We start from the raw sequence: 26,387 nt of genomic DNA, 5'->3' as shown, positions 1-26,387 counted from the left end.
AAGCTTAGAGGATACGCAGACTTTCCACAGCTCATTTTAGAATCAGAATTGATACATCTGTTTTAGATATATGTCAGCACTGCTTTGAGGGAAAACATCACTGACTCAGCATAAAAATCAAAGGGATCCTAGCCTATGATTCATACTGGGATCTGTGTTCAGACACAATATGTAGTCGTATGAGGTGTCTGATCTCAGCGGGGATGAAAAGGTTTGTGCCTTTTTCTTTTTACTTACTTTATGTCAGGAAGAAAGCTGTCATACCACATGTCTAAATATAGCATTTTTTTCAGCAGACTTGGTCTTTTTGATATCAGGCAGAATATATTATTAAAAGACATTTTTTGAATTCACTTGATGACACGTAAGGAGACATTTTCAGTGGTCAAGTGTGCTAGTGGCTAATTTAAATCTGCCCAGTTGTTGTTGGTCACTGTTGAACTGGTTCGGATCGGGCAGCTGCCATGTTAAAGTGACTTGTTTCCTGGTTTTATGAACAGAAATGTTATTTTCTGACTAACTGACAAAAGGAAGTCAAGAGGTTAGAAAACCTTCAGAACACATTTAAAATGTCTGGAGGTAAACAACTTCAAAGTGGTTTGCCTAGTGTAGCTAAGGCTAGCAGTTAGCATAACCCCAGCTTTGGGGTATCCTTGCAGGCTATCATCTGGATGCATGTGTTATGTGTTATCAGTCTCATTGGGTGCCAACCAGTTTCGCATCTTCAAAACTATCTATTGTCTGTGCTTGTTTACATTGGGGTACCACAGCAATATAGGTTTGTGGCAGAAGCCATTAATGGAAATACAGAGGTGAGAGGTGAAATGCATTGTTACAGATTTCATAAACATGTAAGGCCTATTGTAAAATATATGTATATATTTGTTGTGAGTAGTTATGATAACAATGCTAAGTCGGCTGAACACAAACGCCCTTACCAGGCTATTCGTGAATGGAACTCTTAAAAAAAGCAACTTTCCAGGAGTCCATGCTGACTCTGACAGATGATGTCAGAGCCAGTGTCTCACTATTCCATCTTTTTTAAAATCTAAACCAATGTTACTCTCCTCTATCTTGTTTGTTTTTAGCAGTAACACTTTGAGATGACACTGTCTGTTGTATCATAAAATGTGTGATTTTACAGCGAGCAGTCATCTGATACTGTGATAATGTGGGCTGTCACACCCTAAGCTTTTGTAAATTGACTGCCCAGTAGGAGAAAAATAATGGCCTGATAACTCGTGGAATGATAAGCTTGCCAGCAGCCTTGGTTCACAACAGTCAGCCAAGATACAAGTCTGCCTTCCAGCACTGTGCACTTTGAACAAATGAGGTTCAAATTATAAACTTTTAATCTTTAGGGATGTCGTGGGGCGTGTACTTTTGGACAGAGCAAAGCTCATACTTGGTACGGGCATGTCAAGCCAAGCTACTGTTTGATTCGTTCAAGGATGATTTAATACAAGACCCCTACCATGAAAACACAGTTAGACAAGGGTTGAACATTACCATATAAAACCAATATTGTTACAAGATAGGTGTTTTGATTCCCTTCTAAGGAAGATGCAACTGTATGACCATACCTTTTGTAATTTGAATATTTGAATCTTTATGTTGGGTCCAGTTCTGAGACAGCAGCTCTGACAGTTGGAACAGAGACAGACAGTGACTCACACAACACTTCACTATTTTTCTGTGATACCGCTGCATGTTGATCATGTTTACATTTTGCAGTCATGCAGGCTGTACATGTGTCGTCCTTGTATTTTTCTATATCTAAATCTCACTGCATATTAGACAACTGTCAGTCATGCTGTCTTCTTTTTTAAAATCTTGTATTGCAGCCCTCATGTGTGCTGCAGCCACTGCTAGGCCATGGTGTAACACACCAACAGAACCCAGTAAAACATAGTAAAATTATTATTTTTTCCCTTTAATTAATGAATTTTAAAGAACTCTGAAATCATGACCCCTCCAAAACTGAAGTGCTTAGCAAGACTAACAAGCTACCAGCTCCAGCTTCATATTTACAGTTGAGCAGCAGAGGCGAAATTATCCAGCGACCCTCAGCAAGGAAGCATTTTCCCTAAATGTCAAACTGTCTCTTTTATTTCTGAGCAATTTGATAATCAAGTCCATTTTCTTCTTCTTTTCTTGACATTTTGGCAAAACAAGAATTTGTGTGCAAAAAGTACTTAATGAGAAATAAAATGTTAATGTTCATTTTTTATTGATTATTAAAAGAATATAAAATTAAAAAAATGAAATAATAGGGATGCTATATTCTTGATGAGTTGTTGACTTGTTGAATTATACAGTGTTTGTTTCTACCTGACAAAAGTTCAAAAACAGCAGCAACCAGTCAACAGCTAAATAAAACAGAGGATAACAAACAGCGTCTGGTGTTTTTCCTTCTCAAATTCTTGCACCCTGTTGGTTTCAGACATGATTTGGGTGCCACAGTAGCTGACACGGTCCCAGCAGGGCTCATTCCCCTTCTTCATCTGATTAAGACCAATCCAGCGTTAACCCCATCTTAGCTTCCCTCTGCAGGATTATTGCAAATCTCTTGTTAATGACTGATAGTGATGGTGGTGATGATTGTATTTGTGTGTATCCGAGGAGTGTGTGTGTGTGTGTGGTGTGTGTTTGGTGGTTGTAGTGGGTGTGGGGGGGAACAGCATCTTGTTTTTGAAGTCCAACACTCTGACTGCTTCATCCTCCACCCTTTCCTCTTTTCTCTCAGTTTCCTCCACCCCCCACATCGCTGGAGCTGCCACAGCCAATAAGGGTCCATGTCTCTGCAAAGTTCCCCCACTTGGTTATTCAGCACACATCAGTCCCAGCACAGACAAGGAGGGGGTTCACTCACTTTCACTTAGCCTCTGGCACCCTAAGGGGGTTATGGGGTCATGATAAAAAGCACAAATGACAGTATCGGTCACTCAAGAGCGGCAGGGAGATCCCAGAATCTGCCCCCTGCGGCCTCTACTCTCTGCAATATCATTTCTGATTTCTTAGCAGTAGGATTGAGGATTCAGAGGGGAGTAAAATGTGAAGGAGAAGAGATTGAAATTCACCAAGCAAAGCAAAGCAAAGCTGGAAAAAAAAGGAGGGGAAAGATTCTCTACCTCAAACCAAAATCAAACCACAAACAGCAAGAGCTCTGGAAACGTCCAGGGTGTGATTTATGAGAGGGAAGAAATGGCCTTGTTTGAACGCTGTCACGTCGTGGCTGTGTGATTTACTGTGATGACTGCACTCTCTCCACGTGCTTGCAGGCTCCAAAGCTTGGACAGGAGAGGTGGGAGGCTCCATTAATACTGATTATAAGAGCATGCTGCCCCTCTGAGTGCTGCTACGGTTATATTTTACAGTATATCAGCTCAGTGACGGTTCTTAATGGATATAAATGGGATTGGCTCTCTCTGTATGTGATGTGACGCTCCAATAAGGTTCCTTTACGTCCTCTCTAATCTCCTAAGTGCATCTATTAAGATCATTTATCATTTATGAGCTGAAGAAGCCATACTTTGGGAGTAGAGGTGCAGAGTGAAGAGGATGGAGGAAAGGAAAGAGCGAGTTTTAACAAATTTGTCTTTGCAGGGCTTTTGCTGTCTGACTTGAAGAGATGAGTGTCTTTAATAAATAAGTAGAGCACCCCTGGTCTTTGCTCCTCAACAGCAGTTTTGCTCTAGATTAAAATGAGTGTTTGCATAGTTTCATTGCCGGTCACAAAAGGCCCCCCGCAGCATCCAGACTGCTCCTTTTGAAAGGTGTTGCTAGGAAACCGTGCAGCGTGAAGATGAAATCCCCGTCTGTGTTTTCTTTTCCTGCAGCTGTACAGCTCGGACATTATGTCCAACTTATTGTGCATTTTGTACAGTAAGTCTGCCCTTTTGTCTTTATCAAGTGTGTGTGCTCATGTGTCAGTGGGCTAGGCTTTACAGTAAGTCCAGTTTATTTGCGTCACGCAAAGATGGCGAATTACACAGCCTCTTTTCCACCGTAATCCATTTTCTGTAATACGCCTTCATTTGTCTGCTGAGCGCTGAGATCTCAATCCTGCCGTCACACCTCTGAGTGTTGGCCAGCTGACACCTCGGGCTGTGCACAAAGAATCAATAGAGCCTGCCTCGTGTTAAATTACACTCTAATCAACACACACCAGTCTGATACGAGCAGGGAATGAATGGACAGGTCTGTTGATATTGAACTCATGCTCAGAGCTGTGATACTGGTAAATGAATACATGGAGGTGTGAGAAATGGTTCAGAGCCTTGATGGCATTCTCTGGAAAAGAAAAGGGAATCATAAGGAGTGGATCTGTCTTTAAAGAGAGGTGTATGTTGGAGTTTTATGACTTTATTTTCAAGTAAATATCAGAAGTGAGAGAAAACAGAAGTTTGCATCAATCTCATTTCCCTTAAAGCTCCTGTGCAGAGTTTTCAGCTGGTTATAAAACAGGGAAACTTATTACCTAATACTTCTATGTGACCCATAAAGGCTATGAAGTCTTATAGAGACCTATAAAACCCTGTTTTAAAGAAAAGGCAGTTGATCTTATCACTCCAAGCTCACCTGCTTTGTTCAATAACCAGATATAATGTTCCCAGCCTGATCTGATTCAGAATATTCAGTGTGTGAAAACATGAAGACAGACTTCCTCTCTGACAGCTGTTGCTCATCATATTGTGTCACCAGACATAAGGCCAGTGTCTGCTGGTGTGGTGTTAATCTCTTAAGGGCAGTGAGTGAATGAGCAGTGAGATATACCTCCTCGGCTACACCAGCGCTCAACGTTTCATCTGGCGACTGTGGAAATGTCATTCATCAGGCGTCAGCTCATCAAGGAGCTTTCCCCTCGAAGGCTGACAGGAAACAGAGGCTCTGTAAAGACACTGCAGCCAGGCTGTCTGCCTGTGGTCCAGCTTGAGGTTGAGAGCGGCTGGTCAAGCTTGACATGCTCTGTGATGCTTGTTGCAATCGCAGTAGGGCTGCCACAAACATGTTGTTTGAGATGGACATGGACTCAGGGCCTTCATAATGTGATCACCTGCTTTTAACTTTGCTGTTTGTCAAATATATCAGAAATAACAAATGGAATCCTGACCTATGAGAACCATTTAAAGGGGAATCACCAGGTTAATTGATGATAAAATTAAGATCTCTGAATGAAACTGAAATTTTCTTTTGACCGTGTTTCTCTTTCTCTTTTCTTCTGTTTCTTCAAGGAAAACCAGGCAGTCCTGCTAATGTTCCACCAGCTGACTTTCTAGCTGTAACCCCTCCAGGTGGTCCTCACTTCAACATCATGCTGCACCTCATCCTGCTACACCTCCTGGTCCTCTCACCCTCTCCTGCAGGTCAGTGGCACATTGATCTGAACAGGAAACTACATGAACTGACAGAAAAGTAATAAAAAAATTGTGATAAAGTGCGATAATAACAATTTGACCACCAATTCACATCATATCATTAGAAATATATACCCCTTTAGAGCAGAGAGTCATGCATTTTCTTGGAGCTTAGAATCACAGATGAAGTAAGAACACATCACTCAGAAAATTCAGACTTAGTTGGCATCAGTGTTACATAAAATGAGGTAATTAGTTCAGTGTAGCAACAGTTTGCTCTCGGGGAATATCTTTTAGACATAGCCTTTGAGGACTGCTCAGACATCAAAAAGAATTTTTGCTTTTTGCTTGACTTAGTTACTCTTGTACGTCCTTCATCTTTCAAATATAGCCATCCAGAAACTAAGTTGTCAAAGACTCAGTAACAGGCGTGACGGTTTAGTTTTCTTTTCAACCGTCGCTGCCAAGCAGATATCAAAAGGACGTGGCTCATTTAGACAGACTCTGTTCCACTCGTGTGTCCTTTATCTTTCAAGGATCATCATCCAGAAACACCGGTGTCTAACTTGTATAGCAACCACACAAAGAGACACAATCCAGCTGATTTTGGGCTCCAACTGCTCTCAGAGAAAATCTCACAGGTGTCTGCCAGCTTGTGTATTAGAGTACGTCTAAACCAGAGTGTCACGATGAATGGGGTACTTAGGAGACAAGGTGCTAACAAGCTGCTAAAAAGCTGCCAACTGACTGAACGTGGTGATCTGATCATGTTGGCAGTGATGAGCATTGCAGGGAAAATAGTATTCTGATTTTATTGACTGCAGCAAGATGTGTTTTAATATTAAGAACAAATGCAAACAAAATCAGATCATTAAACCTCCTCTGAGGAGACTTAAACTGAAAGGTATTAACAGTGATGCCTCCTTATGATGAATAAACAAGCAAGCAAGACCATTAGCAAAAAGTCTGACAGTCTCCAAGTTGTAATATTTTGATGCCTGTAGCTGCAGCAGGGGAGGAGATGTCAGACAAGACTTTATACAAGACAGTTAAGAAAAACCCCCTTTTTCCACAGCAGATATTCACAGTGAGGGATGCATTTGATGTTACAGGAAAGCTGAGACTTTTTAACTTATACACAAACAAGATCAGAAGAGTGCAGAGGTATCACTTAGTTTCCACAGGGGGCCTGACACAAAGTGATAGTTTTCTCTCAGGAGCTTTAAAGTTTTAATAAAAAGCACAACTTGTGAAGAAAGCTAGAAAGCCTACATTTATTTGCAGGTTAGATTCTTCTTCTTCTGATACTTCTGTGCTTGAGACAAAGCAGAGTGGTCAGAGAACAGAAACCCTAAAAACGACCCGTCTGAAAAAGACACAGAACTCTCTTTTTCTCTGTTCCCACACCTCAGGATGATCTCACTTGTTTTAGATCTGATTCATCATGAACTAGAAAGCGGGGGAGTTTCGACTTGTTAACCCTTGTGGCTTTGCGTCACATCTTTCCCAGGTTCTAAGATCGAGGAGATTTATCTTTTCTTTTCTCTTTTCATTTTTTTTTTAAACCTGCTCAAGTGATTCTTGATTTGCTTTAAGTGCAGCTAAAGCTTGGACTACCAGCTTGTACTATCCGCAGAAGAGAGACCAGATGAAAGCTTAAAAAAATCAACATGGGCTGCATATATGAACTTAGCGCAAAAAGTAAGGGTAGTCAAAGTAAGGATAAGTATCGAACTACAGGCCCCTAGATTATCATGATTCCAGAGTGAAAACCCAAGAAACAGCGTTAATTAGAGCAATGCGATGTGTGGAACAGTTTGCAGTCAATCGCAGTATATAACCAAAACACATTACTCGCAGTTATATATGTAAGGCCATCTGAAATATTGAATGGTTCACGAATTACTCTGTAAATGTAATGGTTTCATTTCGTGGACTTGCATGTGTCAAATCACAGTACTTTGTGGTTATTTTGAAAGTTATGTGTGATGAACTTTAGCACAGAAGGTGGACACAAATGCAGGACACCCAAAATCAGAGTTCCAAAGCAAAAGGTTTAATCAAAGTCCAATCAAGGTCAGTACACAGTGAGGCAATCCGAAACAGGCAGAGGTACAGACAGACGTGAGGCAAAAAGCGAGAGTCAAAAAGGCAGGCAGGATTCAGTACACAGCAAGACATTAACTCTGGCTCTGAAAGAAGGCTGGGATGAAGACTGAGAAGTGCGACAAACTGGTAATAAGACAGTGAGAGACATGAGTTTAAATACAACAGGTAATGAGGGTAATGGGAAACAGGTGGGGAGGGACAATCAGGGAGCAGGTGTGACCAGACGGGGCAGGGCAGACAGGAACACATCTAAAACAGAGACAAGGGTTAGTGATTTCAAAATAAAAGCATGACATAATGTGCAGACAAGAAAGAAACTATACAGACATGACATTATGAGTATGAGAAAACAGTTATTTTATGCTCTGAGAAAAAAACAGAGACGATTTGTAAGATGAGCAGCAGAAATGAGTATGTGACACACATGCTCATACATACATTAAAAAATTGCCAAATCTCTGCCAATGCTGAACAGCTCTTTCCTGCCATTACCCTCAGGTACTGACAAAACATGTGCCTGATTCTTACCTGGTTGGCAGCACCTGTGAGCATGGGCCCTGCTCCAGAGGTCAGTAGGTGTTTGCCCCAGGGGTTGGCATGCCACATTTGACTGATCTGGATAAGACGTACGCGAAAGGCCGACATGCTGGTGTTTAGCAAGACCAAGGTGCAGAATTACCATCCCCAAAGTGAAGGCCAGGCTCCTTATAACGGGGGATATCAAAGACAGGCTCGTAGTGTTTTTTCTACCCTAGATCTTAAAAGAGTCACTCGTACAGGAGGCCCTCAACTTACATGGTTCTAGACCTTCATTGTTTTGACTTTATGATTACAAGAAATATATGTATGTATGAAAACAGAGAAGGTTTAGAGTTATGCTGGTCTGTTCGTAAGCTCCTAAAACGTGGAGTGTGTATGAATACACAGCTACACAGTGCTACGTGGTCATCAGCATAGTCCACTTTGTCTCTAGTCCCGTCATTGTGTAGATTGTCTGTTTTATTTGATGTCTCTTTTACTTGTCTGTGCTGTTTTCCCATGAATATGAAGTACAATACATGCATTTGGGTAGTTATTTAGAGATTTAGGAGGTATTTAGGGTAAAAGTCCGACTTGCGCAGAATTTTGGGTTACGACGTGTCGTAGGAGCGGAACTCGTTTGTAACTTGTGGACCTCCTGTATAATAAGTTGTTTGGCATTGGCAGAGAGGATTTGGCATTTTTTTTCATGGGCACAACCTACGTACTTAGCTCTGCTGCTTATCCTGCAAATGCATGTTCCTTACAAATGTGGCACCATTTAAAAGAGAAATCAACAGGCTAACAGTAGAAGATGCATTGTTACAATAAAGAAATGCTCTACCAAAAACAAATGGTCTTACTTTTTGTGCTGTGTTTATATGAAGAATTTGGGGTAGACTCACATATGGTGGAAATGTTTGCTTTATGCAAACAGACAGCAACTTCCCATCAGGCTTTGGTTGTTTTATTGTGGGGAGAACATTGTCTTGACATTTTTGTTTAGCCCCAACAACAAGGACAAAAGTCTTTGTTTGTAAATGTGACGTTTGAGCTTCAACAGCAGAAAAACAGTCCAGCACAAAATAAACTGAAAAACAGAGTGTTTCTGTGTGGCTTAGCCTGGCCATGATAAGGCTCTTTCCACAACATACATTAAAGGAATCAACAGAATAAACAGCTATCTCTGTTTAATTGTGTTTCCTGCTTATTATGATGTACATTAGTGGCTACTGGAAAGTAGATTTACAAAGAATGGAGACCACATCCAGTTTAAGCCAACCATAGAAGTCGTGTTTTTCTATTTGATTGTGAAGAAACAGGATGCAGCGGATACCACGGACATGGCCCACAGCCAGAGGTAGTTTTTCTGTTCAAAGTGCGGTTCCCAGCCATTCATCACAGTCCTGGCAGCAAAAGGGTTCTGTCAAAGACTTGCACCCCTTTGAAAAAAACTTTTATTATGATACATGAGTTGCCTTCATCTGTGTTCTTGTTGCATCCTGTGTAAAGTAAGAGTTATACTCCTGCAGCCCAGGAACACAGGAAGTTCATAAAATTGCAAATACCTGCAGTCATTGTTTGTAGCGTCCTGGATCAATAAGTTCATAAGATTTCCTTTCTTGTTACAGATGCATCAGTGCACGAGGAAGTACCTGACTTTTATGCAGGTAAGACTGAGCATGATCTCAAATAATAACGATTATTGGTTCCAATGCCTCAAAAAAAGTTCCTTTACTGTTAAATACAGATGCATACAGTTTGATGTGAATTCACACAATCCTTAGATGTCAACATTTCTCTCTTTTGAACTCAGCTGTTTTGATTCAGCCACAGTCTTTATATAACATAAATGTGTATATTTATTGTGCTGTAAAACATAAAACCAGTAGTAATGGGTTTTCAAGTTGAAGGCTGACCTCAAGGTTACAGGAAGGGGTTAACAACCGTCGAGGTCACAGGTTGACGTGATTTGCTTTTTATGTGTGTTTGCACTATATCTTCTGTCAAAGCACCCATTTCAACCTGCCCCCACTCAAACCTCGACTGTACCTGAGGTATAAAAAAACCCTGGAGTGTGTGTCTGTTTGATTTGTAGTCTTCAAACCAGAAACAAACAACCTGCATCAGTTCACCGGCCTACTGATGAGGCAGTGGCCTTGGAGTTCAGAGGAGGAAGCAGGTGGTGATTCGCAGTCAATGCTACGCGACTGCTTGATCCAGCCAAGCAGAAAAGGATAACACTTGTGTCTGTTTGTTGACTTGTCAAAATGTATTCTGCAAGAATTGCTTTGGAAGAATACTGTGCTTCTTTGTTGCACAAACTCCTGTTTTCTTGTATGAAATCTGTTCCATTTGACAGAGTTGTATCGCAGACACAGCACAGGGGCCTGTGTCCATTGATGCTCATTGTTGTGGCAGCATGTTTTCTCTCTAAACCAGCGCTGTTAAATGTTTCAGTACTTTCAAATGAAAATGGCTCCCTTTTTGGAAAACCACTGTGGTCTGTAATGCAACCCCCTATCACTGACCAATTGAAATCAAGACAGGCCAGGACTTCTAAAGTCAAGTTTTTGGAGGCTCATATGGAGGTCAAACTCATTCCACTTCAAAGCGCCACAGAGAAGTGCTCCAAAATTGAGGTCCTGGGTGCTATAAGTGCCTTAAAAACAGCCTTAGAGGACACCAGTCCTTAAGCAGAGAGCCAGACCTCCTCAGCAATTCCAAAAAGCTATTTAAAAACAAAAGGCATGTTTTATTGAAATACTTTGTCTCTTTCATTTCAACACCACATTTAAGCTTTTGAACATTGTCGTTCTTGTAATTCAAAGTGAAAACCAAAAAAAGAAGTATGTCAGGTCTAAATGTGCTGCACTTTCAGCTCTGCCCATCTTCTGCCCGGTCCATCCCCTGAGGTGGAGAAAGTACAATAGTTTCTGCCTGTCAGGATTTGTTAAGCGCTGTCAGCCAGTGACAGACGGCTCCATTCTCCTGGACCACAATAAGACAGGACAAATGAAAATCTGTCTAGAGGTCATGTTTCTTTCCAGTGTTGCTAGTACGGGATTCCTTCTGCTTGCAAAGTCACATTAATGTGAATGGAGATGGTTTAAGTCAGGGCTTTTGAGCGGTGCTTTGCAGATGAATCTTGAATGGCCATTAGAGCTGGAAACTGGATTAGAGACGTCTGGCATTATTGTGACAAATGGGACAGAAAAAGAGAATTGATAACGTCATTTTATGGCATTGTGAATGATTCCAAATAGGATTTCCTTCACAAATTAGTTTATAGTAGCCCAATATTGCTGAATAGTTTCTTGTGAATTACTCTGTCATGTCTACAGATTTTAATGTCATGTACTCTCAAGATAAAACCACAGCTGGTCAATTTAGCTTAGTATAAATGGTGGAAGCGGCTTGCCCGACTGTTTCCATATGGATTATGCATAACCAGCTTTTACCAACAGCTCCATGCCTCATTTCTTTCATCTTACAGTGAAACAACTTGAAGTTTGGTTTTTAGCTCATTCTGTGCTCAACTCTTACTTGGTGGGGCACATTTGCTCTTGGGTTGCCAGGCAACAAGTGGAGACTCCATAAAGTCACTGTGCCCAGCCAAGAAATTGTCCAAATATAGTTCACATTGATCTTACACAACTCTGCAAGAAAGCAAATGAAAGACTTCCCTGAAACAGCTTTAAATCAAATGTGTGTGTGTGTGTGTGTGTGTGTGTGTGTGTGTGTGTGTGTGTGTGTGTGTGTGTGTGTGTGTGTGTGTGTGTGTGTGTGTGTGTGTGTGTGCGCGTGTGCGCAGACAAACCATTGAGTGCACATGATGCATCTTAAAAAGAAAGGTGTGTCACCATCTGTATTTAAAAAAACACCCAGCGCATGTATTTAAAATTCATAGACTGAAAGTTTTGCACCATCAAAAACATCTTTCTTTTCTTGTATGTGGTGCATATTATTTACTGCACAGTCAGTGTTTGCTTCTGTACCTGCAGCTAAGATTTGCTCTTTGTGTTGTCCTGAAGGAAAATCAAGAGGAGGCAGACTGTCAGAGAGGGGTAAATTGGACAAAAGAAGGCTTGTTGATTTGTTGCTTGGGAACAAGTTGTGATGCTGCTTGCAGGTTGAATTGTTGATGGATCCCATGAAGAATAGAAACATGTTCCCTGGTCTGCGTTGCGTTTGATTTTTACTCCTGTCTCCTCCACAGATGATTTCTAGAGTCTGTATACATGTTATGGAGTGTCACCTCGACATGTTGACATTTAATCTACCATTTCTGCAGAGGTAACACAACATGGTGCTGCCAGGAATCTACTGAATGACGGATGCTCCTTGGGCTGCAGTGCTTAAGGTCACTCTGCATTAAAAAGCATGAGAACATTTCTTCTAGCTCTGCACTATTATGCAGCCTAAAAAATCAATGCCACATGACAAAAGGTCAGTCCATTTGTTTAAATTTGTGGCTCTTTGAATCATTTGATGGCTGTTCAATTTTATAGTGAGTGCTAGATTTCTATGACAAGGCTACTTTGCTCATCTATTTTTCAGGACAGGTGCGTCAGAGGGCAAAGTATCCCCCAAACAGTTCAAAGATTAACACCTGCACACTGTCTAACTTAATCAGGCACTCGTGTACTTTTTAGAGTTAAGCTAAGTATGTCATTGTCTTCTCCGTCCTTAACCATGGCCTGGTTTAGCTTTTGAGCAGAAGTGTTTCTCTATCTGCTTTCCTCACATTTTGAAATCAAGTCAAATCAGGAAAGAAAAGCTTTAGATACTTTTAAGAAAGGAAGAGGACATACTAGTGTTTTTTATAAATGTCTGAGGGGAAAATGAAATTTTACACTCTGTCATTGAACATGCACTCAGACACACACCCATACCTGTTGGGGTTTAGTGCACGTCCAATTAACACCTAAGCAAGTCCAGAAAGTGAACTGACACCCCATACAGCTTGCCCAGTCTTCAAAATTTCATCTGAGACAGGACTTAATCTGGTGACCCAAAGCCAAGTATCAACAAAATCTGGTACACCAGCTCTCCTTTTCAGCCACCACATGTCACCATGCAAGGCCATACACAACAGTTAAGTGGATAACTGTGGTAACTTAAAATCTGATTGACAATCAAAAATGATGAAAAATGTTGCACTGACTAGCAATTTATTATTCTATCATACTTGATGCTGTTGCAGTTGATTGTATGGAGCATGAGCTTAAAGAAGATGTCAAGCAAAACTTGGTGGAAACACTTTTAAAACACTGACTGTGTATCAAATTGTCATCTCCTCTCACTGTGAGATGTGAGGTCAAAGTACTTCCTCTTTGAGTGCTGACATGTTACACTGGTCGAGCCAAAGCATGTGCAGAAGTGGTCTTGTCAATGGGGCCTTGAGATTCAATGTCACACCTTTTCTGTAAACCCAAACAGTCACTAAACTCACCAGCAACATCATCAAAGATCCCTGAGGTCGATTGGGTTTGTTATGTTTTTTTCTCGTTCCAGTCTTCCTCTACTGTACAAACCTGGAAAGAATGGTGCAGGAGCATGCATTTGTCTGTAGAGCCGTCAATCAGCCACTTTTTAAACACCAAATAACTAAATAAAGCTAAACTTTTCCAAAAGAACAAAAAAAAAAGAAAGCTTAAAAGTTAATCAGAACAGTGAGACATTAATGACGGAAAGCATGTTGAATAAGAATCTATCAAACATGTATTTTATTTTTCCAGTGTGGTCCATGTTGCATCTGTTAAAATGAAAAGAGGCAGGGATTAAGACCTTGACTGTAATTTGTCACCAGGAGAGGCTTTGTGCTCGTTTATTTTTTGTTTTGTTTTGTTTCGATTGTTTTTTTGTTAATGACTGGACTCAAAAAAAAAACACTGGTGCCACAGATGCACAAACATCCTTACTTAAGTTAAAAAAAAATGGATGAGAATGTGTTTCATATTGATTGGTGCACTGGTTTTATCAACCAATCAAATTTGCTTTGCTTGTTTTGTCTGCAGCATTGCTTTGCGGCTGTTTCCACTGTGGAGAATGATTTTCAGTGGTGTTCCCGGTAGCCCATCTGGCTTCACACTTAGTGTACACTGATTGATTCAACCACTCCGATGTCCTCACCTCAGAATAGAAAAGTTTGGCACACTATGAGGCAGAATAATTAATTATTCAACATAAAAACATTAAAGCCATAGACTTTTACCTCAGGGACTATTTGGTCTGTCACCATGCCTCATTATGTTGCTCAAGGGCTTGTAGGTAATTATTGCCAAACTGTGCTTTTTGCGCTTCCAGGAAACAATATGGTGTGTGTCCCACTTGGACACTCTTTTGGTCATGCAAACAAAGTGTGCAGCAGATGTAGCCTAAATACACAGCTGTGTGTGAAGTTTGATTCATCAGTGGATGAAGTCCTTTAGGGATTCAGGCTAATCATGTTACTGTTCAGATATGAAAGAAACCTTAAACTGAACATTTATTCCACAAAGTGTGAACAGCTGGAAATTCTAACAAAAGACAGTCAACAGAACAACAATTAAACAAATTGGACAGACTGCAGTTGTTTTATGCTCACGAGTCATGCTGTTTAAGTCAACAGCTTGTTGTAATGCACCTAAAATTACACCCACAACCTCAAAGAATAATTGGTGTCTCATTAGAGATGTTTCACACAAGGAGGAGATGGTAGGCTCCTGAGATAACAGGCTGCATGGTATTTTAAATTCAAATGAGGGTCTAAACTTACCTGCTCTTTTCTTAATAAGGAGTCTGTGTCTAATAATGAGGAAGTCCAGAGGAAGTCCTGATCCAGCAGGCCTCAGAGACACATAACCTCTGACTTTGGGTGTGCAGACGTGTCTCTGTGAGAAAGGACTGCTCCATTGACCATTGTGTAAATAGTCGGTTTAGTTCCTCCACAGCCAAGTTAAGCTCAAAGAGGAAACAGAGGATGTTTTATGTGGGAGAAAGAGAAAACCTGAGAGACACATGGACACAGAGAGGGACATAAAACAGAGACGAAAAGAAAGATGTAGCTTTGGGAGTTGTAAAGCGATCCTCTGTGTTCTGGACAAAACATATCCGGCGTGTTTGGAATGAGGCTAGGAAGACTTTATAAGAGAATACAGTGGAAAGCTGACAGTGGGGGGCTTTGGGAGATTTAGACAGAAGGATGATTCAAGTATCAGAGTCAAAACAAGACTCAGAGTCTGCAGCAGTGTTGGCTGCCTTTTTGAAGATCTGCTGAAGGTCAGTGTGGGTTTGATGCTGAAAGCTAAAATTGGCAGGCTGACACAGAAATACCAGAAATGAAATGGTGAACTGAAGCTGGTGTGATGTTTATCACTGCACTAGTCAGCGTTCTAAGAGTCTCTCATTTGCACCAACACAACTGAAGCATGGAGTTAATACATTTTCAGGTATTTGTTGGAGGGGATAAGAGGACTTGGGGATCAGCAAACATTGACCCAAACCACTTTCACCATAGGGCTGGATTGAGCCTGCCTCTTCCAAGCCATAGCTTGCAGAGCTAACAAGAGACTGACGAACTTGAACATGAGTTTGAAGACCTTCAGTATGAAACTAATGGTAGATAAAGACAGAGGCCTACAGTGCAACAGTAGGATACAGGTTTGAGAGATGTAGGAAGAACAGAGGAGAACCACAGAGAGTTGGACACAGATACCGAAACGAGGCAGTGAGCGTGCAAGAGGCCTGTGTGTGTCTCCAGGCAGTGGTCCTTATGTGGCCCGCTTCAACACTCCCCTTCACCATCTGTCACATCCCACATTGCAGGCAAAGGATAGGAATGGCACCAGCGCTCATCTCTGAGTGCTATTTTAGCACTGAAGCGGAGCTACGCTGACTCCCCTCCTCCAGCTTATCCCACATTTATATTTCATATTTACATGCACAGCGTTTTTCAGAGTCTCATGAAGAGCAATTTAAGTGCAGCAGTCGAATAGGGTCACTTCCCCTCCCCCCTTTTCCTCCACTTAACAATGCAAGTCTGTTGCTTTCATTCTTTACTTTGCTTTGTCTTTGCTCTTCTTTCTTTCTCCCTTGTTCCTAGAACAGAGTTCCCCACTTAATTTGCCTTTCATCAGTCCCACAATGCCCCATTTATTCATTCTTTAATTCTCTCAGCCAGTGGATATCCAGAGTCCTTGGGATTTGCATCAATGTCAAGTATTCACACATGGTTGGCTGCTGGAGTGTGTCAGTAGGAGTGGATCCTGTCTTCAAACGTCTTAATTGCTGCTTCCTGGTTGGCCATTGTGGAGCTGGAACGCTTCAGCTAACTTAATAGTGTAGTTAAAGGTCTGGCTGCATACTATTTAGGATTATGAGATATTTTTTTATTTCTTTTTTCATCCTTACAGTGGAAATGGGCATGGGCAAGATGTCATCTACTCACTGGAACCTGCATGGTTTGGCTTTTATACCATAAAATGCATCTTCCCAGTCTTATGGGAGCTGACCAGTCATCAACATGGCCGTTTATTAGTGGCCACTATTTGCATTTGTGTGTTATGTTACTGGTGGCTTATGACATAAATTGTATGCACTGGACCCCGATTGCTCCCACTGTTGGTCAGTGGTGTATGAATGGGTGCTAATGTGTTAGTTAAATGGGCTGTGAGGAGTTTCTTAGTGATCTTGAAAAGTCTCCCTTCTAGATGCCTGGTTGTAATCCACACTTTAAAATGAGATTATCAGTAGAGATGGGCTGATACACTTTTTAACATTCAGATCCAATCCATTCTATTAAAATTCAATTGTGCTGATACCCGATCCATACCGATACAGTAGGCAACATAGTAAAACATAAAACAAACAAAACATTCTCAATTTCAAGCCAATTATTAAATAGTGTTGCAACACCCTGAGTGCAGTATGTAATGGCATGGTATGTAGGGATGCACCGATCCAACTTTTCTGGTTCCAATACTGATGCCTGGGCCTTGGGTATCAGTCCATGCCGATACTGATCTGATACCATTGTTAAATAATAACCTTCATGCCCTACTGTGGGATAAGACTGGTAATGTTTTGGGTAAAAGGCAAAAAATGAGTAGATGGAAAAGCTGAAGTAATTTTTTACTAAAACTATAGAATACTGAAAATGTTTAGCACTATTTTGGTAAAAAAAAAAAAAAAAAAAACTGCTTCAGAATGTAGAAAAATTATATTCAAATGTAAACTTTTATACCCTGTAGACTGGTAAAGCAGCAAAAAAAAGTGCATCAAAGGTAACATTTAAAATCAAGTAGCCAAGAGCGCCAGTGAAAAAAGGCATGGAGCTGTTTGCCTGGATTGGCACTGTGGATCAGCCCCTTTCCCACCGATACCGATCCAGCTTTGAGGGGCACCGATACACCGATACCGATACCAGGATTGGTATCGGTGTATCCCTAATTAACAGTGTCAATATTACATGTTACATTTTATTTCTAAAATCCTTTTTTTTTTTTGTAGCTTCCCGATTGGGTCGGGCAGGACCGGCACATCTAGGTCTCTATGACAACACCATGCCAGCTGACAAAGTGTAGTTGTAAAGCCTCTTGAACAACACATCTCCTTTTTTCTGTTTGTTTCTAAAACAAAACACACAACTTGCTAAAAGTAATTTATGACAGTGTGTGAGACTCCAGGCCAGAAGGTGGCGAGGCAGTCCAGTTAGAACAGATCCTCCTCATAGCATCTTTAAACTAATGGTTCCTATAATAGACACCCATCAGTGTGTGCACATGGTGTGGATGGGTGAAAGTGCTTTAAGTGGTCAGAGAGACTAGAAAAGCACTTTATAAGTATTGGTGCATTCCATATCCCACTCACTCAATATGACTGGCCAGCATTATTAAAGCAGTAGCCAACAATGATAAAAAGTGATGCTGCATTCATGTGGTGTTTGACACATTGGAAAAAAAAATTGAGGTGAGAAATGTGCATGGATGCATAGATGGAATAATAGCTCGGAAACTCTGAAAGTGAACAATGTTTTTGTCAATGTCAATAAACTTTTTTTTATTAATTCAGACATTGCCAGTCTACTTTTGGCTCTGTTTTAATGTTGATACAGAGATATATTAGTTTATGTCCTCATAGAGTGACCTTGACTCCTTAGAAAAGTGATGTATTGCCATTGGTGTGGTATTGAGCCCTTAATTACAAGTCAGGTGTGTGGGCTTAGGCAATATATTTTTATGTACAATCATCTCACCTTGAATAAATAGTGATTTAATCTCAGAAAGGTCCCAGAAAGCATATGATGCAGCGCGAGACAAGAGCAGATGTTGAATGTGTCAGTTTTCATTAAACATCTGCTCATGTCATTTCAAAAAAGCCTTATGTTGGAGTTTAAAATATCCCAAATTCAAACATCTTCAAAGATTTAAACTGTGAATACGTATCAGTTCAAAATCCTATTCCCTGGTATCATATATGACTGAAAATCACTGGTTGGGTTCAGCCTTGAAAAACCAATTCAGTTTCAACTTCTGGTTAAAAGCCAATTTTAGCATCACCGCCTTTTGTTCAGGTTTCTTAAGTTTGCTCACCGTCTGCCAGTGACACATTTTCAGAGCGGCTGAATCCAAAGAGACAGTGCTCGCCTGGTTGTAAGGATGGAGCCGGAGCAGGATATTACCGCCTGAAAGAGCCGGCTCCTCCCTATTGAGGTGTCAGCTGTGCTCTCTGAGGGGACTTACACACACACACACCCTATTTTCACACACATTTGTATTCCTGCAGTCACCTACAGACACTCTTGATCTGAGAGAATAATCAGCATTTGGGAACATTTCGCCTCATTGCTTATTCATCGCTTGGTATTGTGTTATGTCTTATTCATGCCTCTGCTCGTCATGTCTGTCTGTTTTAATGAGTAATTGGGGCTAATTGTAGGTGCACGTTGATATTGTTAGAGGAAGATGGAACCGGGAAAGGCATTTCCATCATCCAGAGTCATCTCCTTGGATTATCAGGCAGAGGGTGACACGTGCAGTGTGAAAGGGGTTTGGATTATACTCAGTCTAGTTAGCATCCAGATAGAGGATTTTTATTAGCTTCTAACAATATCATATTCACTGGGAACAGATGAATGTGTCGTTATGGTTTGGCACCTGAGTGAGCTCATCTCAGTCGTAATTAGTGTGATGTTGTGATTTGGAATGAAGGAGCAGAGGCTGATTACTCTGTGTGAGGCTGAAATAACTGAGAGGGATGAGTATGAAATCAAGGATGAGATAAGCCGAAGCTCCACCTTGGATTTTTCTATAAACTGTGATTTAGCTGTAAAGGTTTGTGTATCTGTGAAAGCCACAGGTCCTCACAGGGGGCTATCTTCACAGTCGACTCAGTGTGATATTTTGTTCCTGGGTAACATCTGAACCCTGCTGTCTCATTTTGATGGAACTGCCCCAGAACTGCCAAACAAACAACGTGCTCTGACAGCTTTATGTTTCCTGTGTGTAATTCTGACCGGTCTTGTTTTTGTTTACCCTGGTGTCGTTTATTTGTTGTGTACAGACGAAACCACGGGTTACGGGCCAGTGTTTGAGGAGCAGCCGGTGGATACCATCTACCCAGAGGAGTCGCCCGAGGCAAAAATCACCATGAGCTGCCGGGCTCGGGCCAGTCCACCTGCTACATACAAGTAACATATGCTCTCCATAAAGCCTGTCTCACTACTGCATGCTGTGCTTTCTGTGTGCTCTCTGCCCCTCAGCCTGCACTCAGACTATTTTAAGATCTGCCTGCAAATGCCAAGGTCTCAAAGATCTATGTTTTCACATTTGCTACCACTCGAAGGTCAACCACTGTTTGCATGCATGCATGACCATCCAGCAGTGCGTGATGATGGGATACTTTCTCCCTGATGTTTGCTCTCGGAAAACCTACACAGCTTTTTTTTTATGTTTGTTTTTCAAACATGATAATGCCAAATTATGGCATGCCAGAGAAAAACTATCAACAAATAAGATTTTCCTCCTGCAGCACTGGCATCCTGTCACCACCTCATTTGGCAGCTCGAAAATGAAGAGTGTTTTGCGTGATCCATTTCAATTTAGATGTAAATGTATGTAAATTATATAGCTGTTGCATCCCCCAAATCGGTTTTACTGTCAGAGAGCCCAGAATTAGATGTCAGAGGGGGAAGAATTAGCTTTGACCATGGCTGGTATTAAGTGTTTAAGAGGGTTCATCTGCAGTACACGGCACTGTGGATTCAAAATATGACGTTTGTTATTCATTTATGTGGAACGGAAGAAAGAAAGTATGATCGAATGCTAGCCAGGCTTGAGTGATTTGTTTTGTATGACACAACCCTTTTGACTCTTCCTGATTTCTTTCTGCAGGTGGATGCTGGAGGGCACAGAAATCGACTTGATTGCAGAAAGTGACCACTACAGTGTCGTCGGGGGAAACTTGGTGATCAGCAGACCGGTCAAAACACAACATGTAGGGAAGTACTCGTGTTTGGCGACAAACACATACGGCACGGTCATCAGCCAAGAGGCCTCAGTCCAGTTTGGATGTAAGTGACCCAGATGTGAACAACTAACCCCCCACTTTCCCTTTTTAAGTCTGCAACGAAGATGTAGAGTAACATGCAGATTTAACAGAGGACTGCCCTGGAGCTGTACTTTCATGCATATTAAGTGCACTGACATTGCAAGGGCAGCTGGGACGAATTGTAAGTGGTGTGGAAAGTGCAAATTGTGAATGGTCTGAGTTCATTTTGCCACCAACAATAACACAGTTTCTTATTAAATCTACAACACGGTTCATATGTAGTTGGTGAACTTTATGAATCCTTAAACTTTTGGCATCTTTTTGTGTCCATAGGAGCTACCATGGGTTGCATATTTGCTCTGTAACCTCAGAAAATGTTTGTGTTACTTTCTGTAAAAAAAATAAAATCTCATGAGGTTTAATCTGAGTCACAGTCATCTGAAAGTCCAGAAAAATGTCTGATTTTGAAATATTCAAAGGCAAAAAATAATGCCTGAATTGCTTGTGCAGAGGAATGAAAAAATCTGCCAGGGGGGAAAAAATTGTCCTTTTTTAGTTTCTTGCGTAATTGAGTCATTATTCTTATTTCAAGAGACTTAATGAGATTTTTAACCTTCTGACAGGAATTATACTTTTTACAAGCAATTCAAGTGCTCATTTTTTCTCTTTATGTCTTGAAAATAAGCTTTTCTCTGGACTTGTCTGCCAAATTTGGCTCATAGGACAAAAAGAAAATTTTATGAGAAAGAAGACATAAATACCTGCTCAGCTGGTTTTTGTAGAATGTGCCTTTACATTTTATATAACAGTTACCACTGAAAATAGTCTCAATATCCCCATACGAGAGTATGAATCAGGCTGAATTCTGACTGAACTCTTGATTCCAAAAACTCATATTTTTGTTTTTCTCTTCACTCAGATCTCGATCTCTTCTCATCCGAGGAGAGGGAGTCAGTGTACGTCAAAGAGGGGCAAGGGGCTGTGCTGCTCTGTGCTCCACCTCCACATTATCCAGGTACACCATGTGATTGCTGAAAATCCTAAAAGATGATGATAAATTGCTTATATTGTGAAAAAATAGCATCTGTCTGGTGAGTTGGCAGATGAATACTGGCCTACTTATTTTCTCCTTGTTTGTGTGTATTTTCTCCTGGTCTAAAATAAAAGTGTGATCCCGTAGAAGTCATAAATGAGACTATTACTGATTCTCTCATATCAGCTTTGGCTCATGTCATATATTTGGTTCATTGGTTTCAAGAAAAACCCTGCTAGCCTGGGATTGAATTTCCCTCCTAAATGTCCTCTGAGGTATGAAAATAATGACACCATCGGCCCTGTTGCTGCCTCATTATCAGTTTTTCACTGAGTTTTTCATTTATCCCCATTGTCCCCGTTTATCCCCAGGCTGGGTTTACTTCCTCTCCCACAGGGTAATGAAAGGAACAAGAGTACAAAATGTTTTCATTTGTTTTATATCTCATCATGCTTATGTGTCATTACAAATGCTGTTGTGGTTTGCTCTCATTTTATGGCCTACTTCATATTTTTTCCTGCATTTGCATCTCTTCAGCTCTGGTCCTAGGAAGCCGCCTCTTAATATTGTTGAAATACAGCCTCTGCCATCCACTGCATACATCTGTTCAGAGATTTTCATATTTATGCTAATGGGAGTCAGGCAAACAGTCTGAAAGCTTTGTTAACTTTATTTTAACAACAACAGAATTGTCTCCAATAGCCAATGTGTGTCCGTCATCCCTCTGCTGTGAATGAGGAATTATAAGATTTCATCTGAAAGGTCAATTGATGCTTGAATGCTAAATCGCCCTTGGCGCCACAGAGTTGTGCTGTTTGTTTTGCATGTATTCAGATTATTCAAAGTAGCCTGTCTGGAAGTGAATCCCCTCTGCGCTTTCTAAAGGTTTGTGTTTCCAGGGCCTTGATTGACAGGTTGTGTCTCTTTGTGTGCAGCGGAGCTTTCATTTCGATGGATTCTTAACGAATTCCCCACCTTCATCCCACTGGACAAGCGGCGTTTTGTCTCCCAGATAACGGGTAACCTCTATATCTCCAAAGTCGACTCCTCTGACAGCGGCAACTACTCCTGCATCGCATCCAGCCCGTCCATTTCCAAGAGCGTCTTCTCTAACTACATCCCTCTGGTACCTCTGGCTGAACGTTAGTATCTTACTTCCTTACATCTTCAGTTGTGCAGCCAGTGGTGTTAAATGACCTACATTAAAGTGAAAATATAGGTTATCTTTAATCATTCTGCACTAGATTGATCACAATATGGTACGTGGGCTACGATAACGTATGCAGCATACTGCAGCTAATGCCTCTTACTTCAATATGCAAACATCTGTGGGGTTTGATGTATACACTGCTAATAAGCTTAACACAGAAGCAGATTACAGTCATGAATCCTCAGGATTGAACAAGTTTAACAATGTCTTAATACAGATCAGGACCTCACTTTTTTAAAGGGATGAACTCTGGAAGACAAGAAAGGACTCTTCTTCATTGCATCAAAACACTTCATTGACTCGTCTGTCCTTCTGATTCAGATGATGTCACACAACTGTTGTCCTCCTTTCAACTCAGGTTTCCGGAGTCAATAACTTTGATGCACAAGAACCTACTTTAAAGCAGAGCCAGAATGTTGAATGTCGATGATGAATAAACTGGAACATGAACAGCCCCGGAGACACAGATTCACAAGCTGCAGCGTTGTACTTAGCTTGTTAATGCACTGCATGCTCGTGTGTAAGAGGCACAGGCACGAACAGACAACAGTTCCAACATTTGACTCTGGGGGCCTTCCCAGAATTCATCAGAGTGTCCTTTTTGTGGTTACATAACTTTGTCCAGCTTCACTTGTGTCATGTGTTTTGAATCATACTGTAAAACATCAAACTGAGAACAGAGCAGACCTATTGTTTGGGCTCTCTATAATTACTTTAAGAATAGTTAGTGATGAAAAACTTCTGTGCCAATAGAAAAATGAGTCACTCAGATTTAAACCATATGTGAACCAGGCTGCAAACATGTTAATTGTTGCTGTGAAGATGAGCTTTATGAATTGGTGGAAACTTGATGAACTGATTTTTTTTACCTCTGCATAAGCTTCATATTTTAAGACCGTAAGCTGGCGTTTTAAAAATATGTATGCTAGCATTACAGCTAAGGTGAAAGTTTTTCACAGTCTTTAGTCCTACTTTAATGTTATACTCCCTTTCAGCAGACTGTTTGCTACAATTTGGTGTTAGTTGCAGGTTTGTACGATAATTTGTTACCTGACAGTGTTGAAAGTTATAATGCCCAGTACATATTTCATATTCCAGATCTTAGTATCCAGAATATTGCCAGGATCTGGATCACACTTGTACATCTGTCAGAAATTATCCTGACATTGTCTTGTATTGTTTTGCGAAGCAATCCGACCATTTATTGTGGAGTTATATACACATATGGTGAAAAAGTCCCTATCTCAAAATGTTAAACAATCTTTTAAAAAAGCAATCCTGGGTTGCGATGGTGGTCTGGATCACCTATAAAATGAAATCACTTCGTCCTTATCCCATTTTGAACATTTCCTAAAAATTTCATAAAGATCAGTTCCTAACTTTTTTAGTTATGTTGTTCACAGACAAACATACAGACTCTCCCAAACATAACCTCCTTGGCAGAGGTAATTAACCTCCATACAGGTTTGAGAAACCTGAATGGATTAGAGGATCTATGACTGTAACCTGGCTGCTGTAGCATGTTAAGACCATATTTAGAGCCTAATTGGTCTTTCCATTTGGGGTCATGGCGCCATCGCCTGAAGTTATTTCCATGCTGCTCAAAAAGAATTATGTGACTAACAATGTTTTCATAACTCAGTTATAAATTAAAGTGACAGCATGAAACCAGTAACATAAAAATACCACTTTTTTGTGGCTTGCTATTCTCCCACTGATTAGCAAACTCAGTCAAGCAGTATTGTTAAAATTGTGCTTCACAACCACCTGCTGAGGTGACTCAGTAAGAGGAGAAATTACAAAGTGGCTTTGACGAAGACAAATTACAGAAACACCAGGTTCCAAATTAAGAGACGCAAATCTTGCGTTTGAAGGAGCCAGAGGTGAAATCAAGTTTTCAAGATCTTTTTTCCACCACAGACTCTTCTTACTGTGAAACTTGGATTATGAAACACAATTGATGAGTCACAGAGAAACTTAAATTAACAAAAGTAGCAATGTTTCCAAGTGCTTTGTAAACATCCTAACCCACATCACTGTTAAAACCAGGAACCAGTCTGTGTGAAACTAACCTAAAAGCCTTGAAAAATTCTGCTTTGTGTGCGTCTATACGTGGAATGTCAGAGTAAAACCACTTTTTAAACAGAGTATCTTCCACTTAATATGACCCACTTATGGACTCTCAGAAAAGTTTTGGGAGAAAAGTTCTTCTAAAACTTCAGCACATAATCAGATCGACTGACTCCAACATTTCTTTGACTTAGCAGCTGGAAGGAAGTTTAGCACCTCAGTCATGACTCTTTTATTATTCCTCTCAGGTCCCATCAGGAAGTACCCCGCTGACCTAAAAGTCAAGTTCCCAGACACCGTTGCGCTTGTGGGGCAGAATATCACCTTGGAGTGCTTTGCCTTGGGAAAGTAAGTGTGAGAGTACGATGTTTACCGCTGTTTGTTTGTACAGTTTAAAATGTGCACTCACTGGACTGGAAGGCAGCCTGCTGTCTGCCAGGAAGGCTGAGCATCCAACTTTCATGCTTTGCTGAAGGTCTGAAAGGATAAAAATGAATATATTTATATAGAGAGTTTCGCAAACATTTGTGGAGGTTTCTCTTTTAGGTAAATGTACTGGTTTAAAACTTAATTCCAGATAGGGCCATTGTTCCTTCAGCGTAGTGGTACACCAGCTTGCCCCTTAGACTCACCCCTCCTCACTAAATGATTCATAAGGTACGGTTCAGGATGGTGATGACCTGAGTGCAGCGAGTCATGTGTATAACAAGTTGAAATCTGCCTTATGTAGTATTCTCTGCCTCTCGCCTCCTCAGCCCTGTCCCTGAGATCCGCTGGAAGAAGTTAGACGGGCAGCTTCCGGCTAATCATGAGGTGCGGATGGCTGGAGCTCACCTGCACTTGTACAACGTACAGTTTGAGGATGAGGGGACCTACCAGTGCGAGGCTGTGAACTCCAGAGGGAAGGACTACCATGCTGCGCGTGTGTCTGTAGAAGGTAGGAAGCACATTCCATGCCACCCTTCTTCTTTCTGAGTCCTTTGATTAAGGTTATACAAACTCTTTAAGAGATATATTATTCATACGGTAAGAACTCTGAGTAGGGCAAATTCATCCGCCCCTTTTTAATCTGTATCTGGCACATTTTCTCAGGTTTTCTTCTTTTTTTTCACATCAAACACCAGCTGAAACGCCTTAAGTTTCAATTCATATCATGTTTTATTGAGCTGCTTTGTCATATTTTAGCTTTTTTCCTAACATTGCAACTCTTGTCTTGGTTATTTTCAGCTTATCCTGAGTGGATCGAGCAGATCAGCAGCATAGAGAAAAATCTCAACAGTGAATACACCATGTCCTGCACAGCAAGCGGTAAACCCAAACCACGCATCCGCTGGCTGAAAAACGGAGAACTGGTAATTTTCAGCTCATAAACCAAGCACCAGTCAAACATGAATGCAATACAGTCAGACCCCTCCTGTGCAAATCTGTAGTGCTAGGATCTGTTCAACATACAGCCCGTGGTTGTTACAGTACAACAGTGACAGGAAGCTGGCACAGCAGGTGTACAATGCATCAGGAAAAAATACCTGTTGTTATTGAGCGAGTGCCAGCGTGGGTT

At 41.0% G+C, this 26,387-nt stretch overlaps 1 protein-coding gene across 1 annotated transcript in view; it reads left to right on the top strand.

The window, feature by feature from the left end:
• cntn1a (contactin 1a) overlaps window positions 1-26,387 on the top strand; it is a 77,289-nt gene that overhangs the window by 32,626 nt on the left and 18,276 nt on the right. Inside the window, exons 3-11 of the mRNA XM_074677074.1 lie at window positions 5,235-5,366; window positions 9,617-9,655; window positions 19,530-19,656; window positions 20,360-20,538; window positions 21,436-21,531; window positions 22,485-22,691; window positions 25,078-25,177; window positions 25,585-25,766; window positions 26,057-26,181. Of these exons, the coding sequence (XP_074533175.1) occupies window positions 5,315-5,366; window positions 9,617-9,655; window positions 19,530-19,656; window positions 20,360-20,538; window positions 21,436-21,531; window positions 22,485-22,691; window positions 25,078-25,177; window positions 25,585-25,766; window positions 26,057-26,181 (1,107 nt within the window). The 5' untranslated portion in view covers window positions 5,235-5,314. The remainder of the gene's footprint in view (window positions 1-5,234; window positions 5,367-9,616; window positions 9,656-19,529; window positions 19,657-20,359; window positions 20,539-21,435; window positions 21,532-22,484; window positions 22,692-25,077; window positions 25,178-25,584; window positions 25,767-26,056; window positions 26,182-26,387) is intronic.

Source organism: Halichoeres trimaculatus, unplaced genomic scaffold (assembly GCF_033239565.1).
Source record: "Halichoeres trimaculatus isolate MK-OKI-2021-1 unplaced genomic scaffold, fHalTri1.1 fHalTri1_scaffold_10, whole genome shotgun sequence".
Classification (NCBI taxonomy): Eukaryota; Metazoa; Chordata; class Actinopteri; order Labriformes; family Labridae; genus Halichoeres; species Halichoeres trimaculatus.
This window is presented reverse-complemented; position numbering and strand designations above follow the sequence as displayed.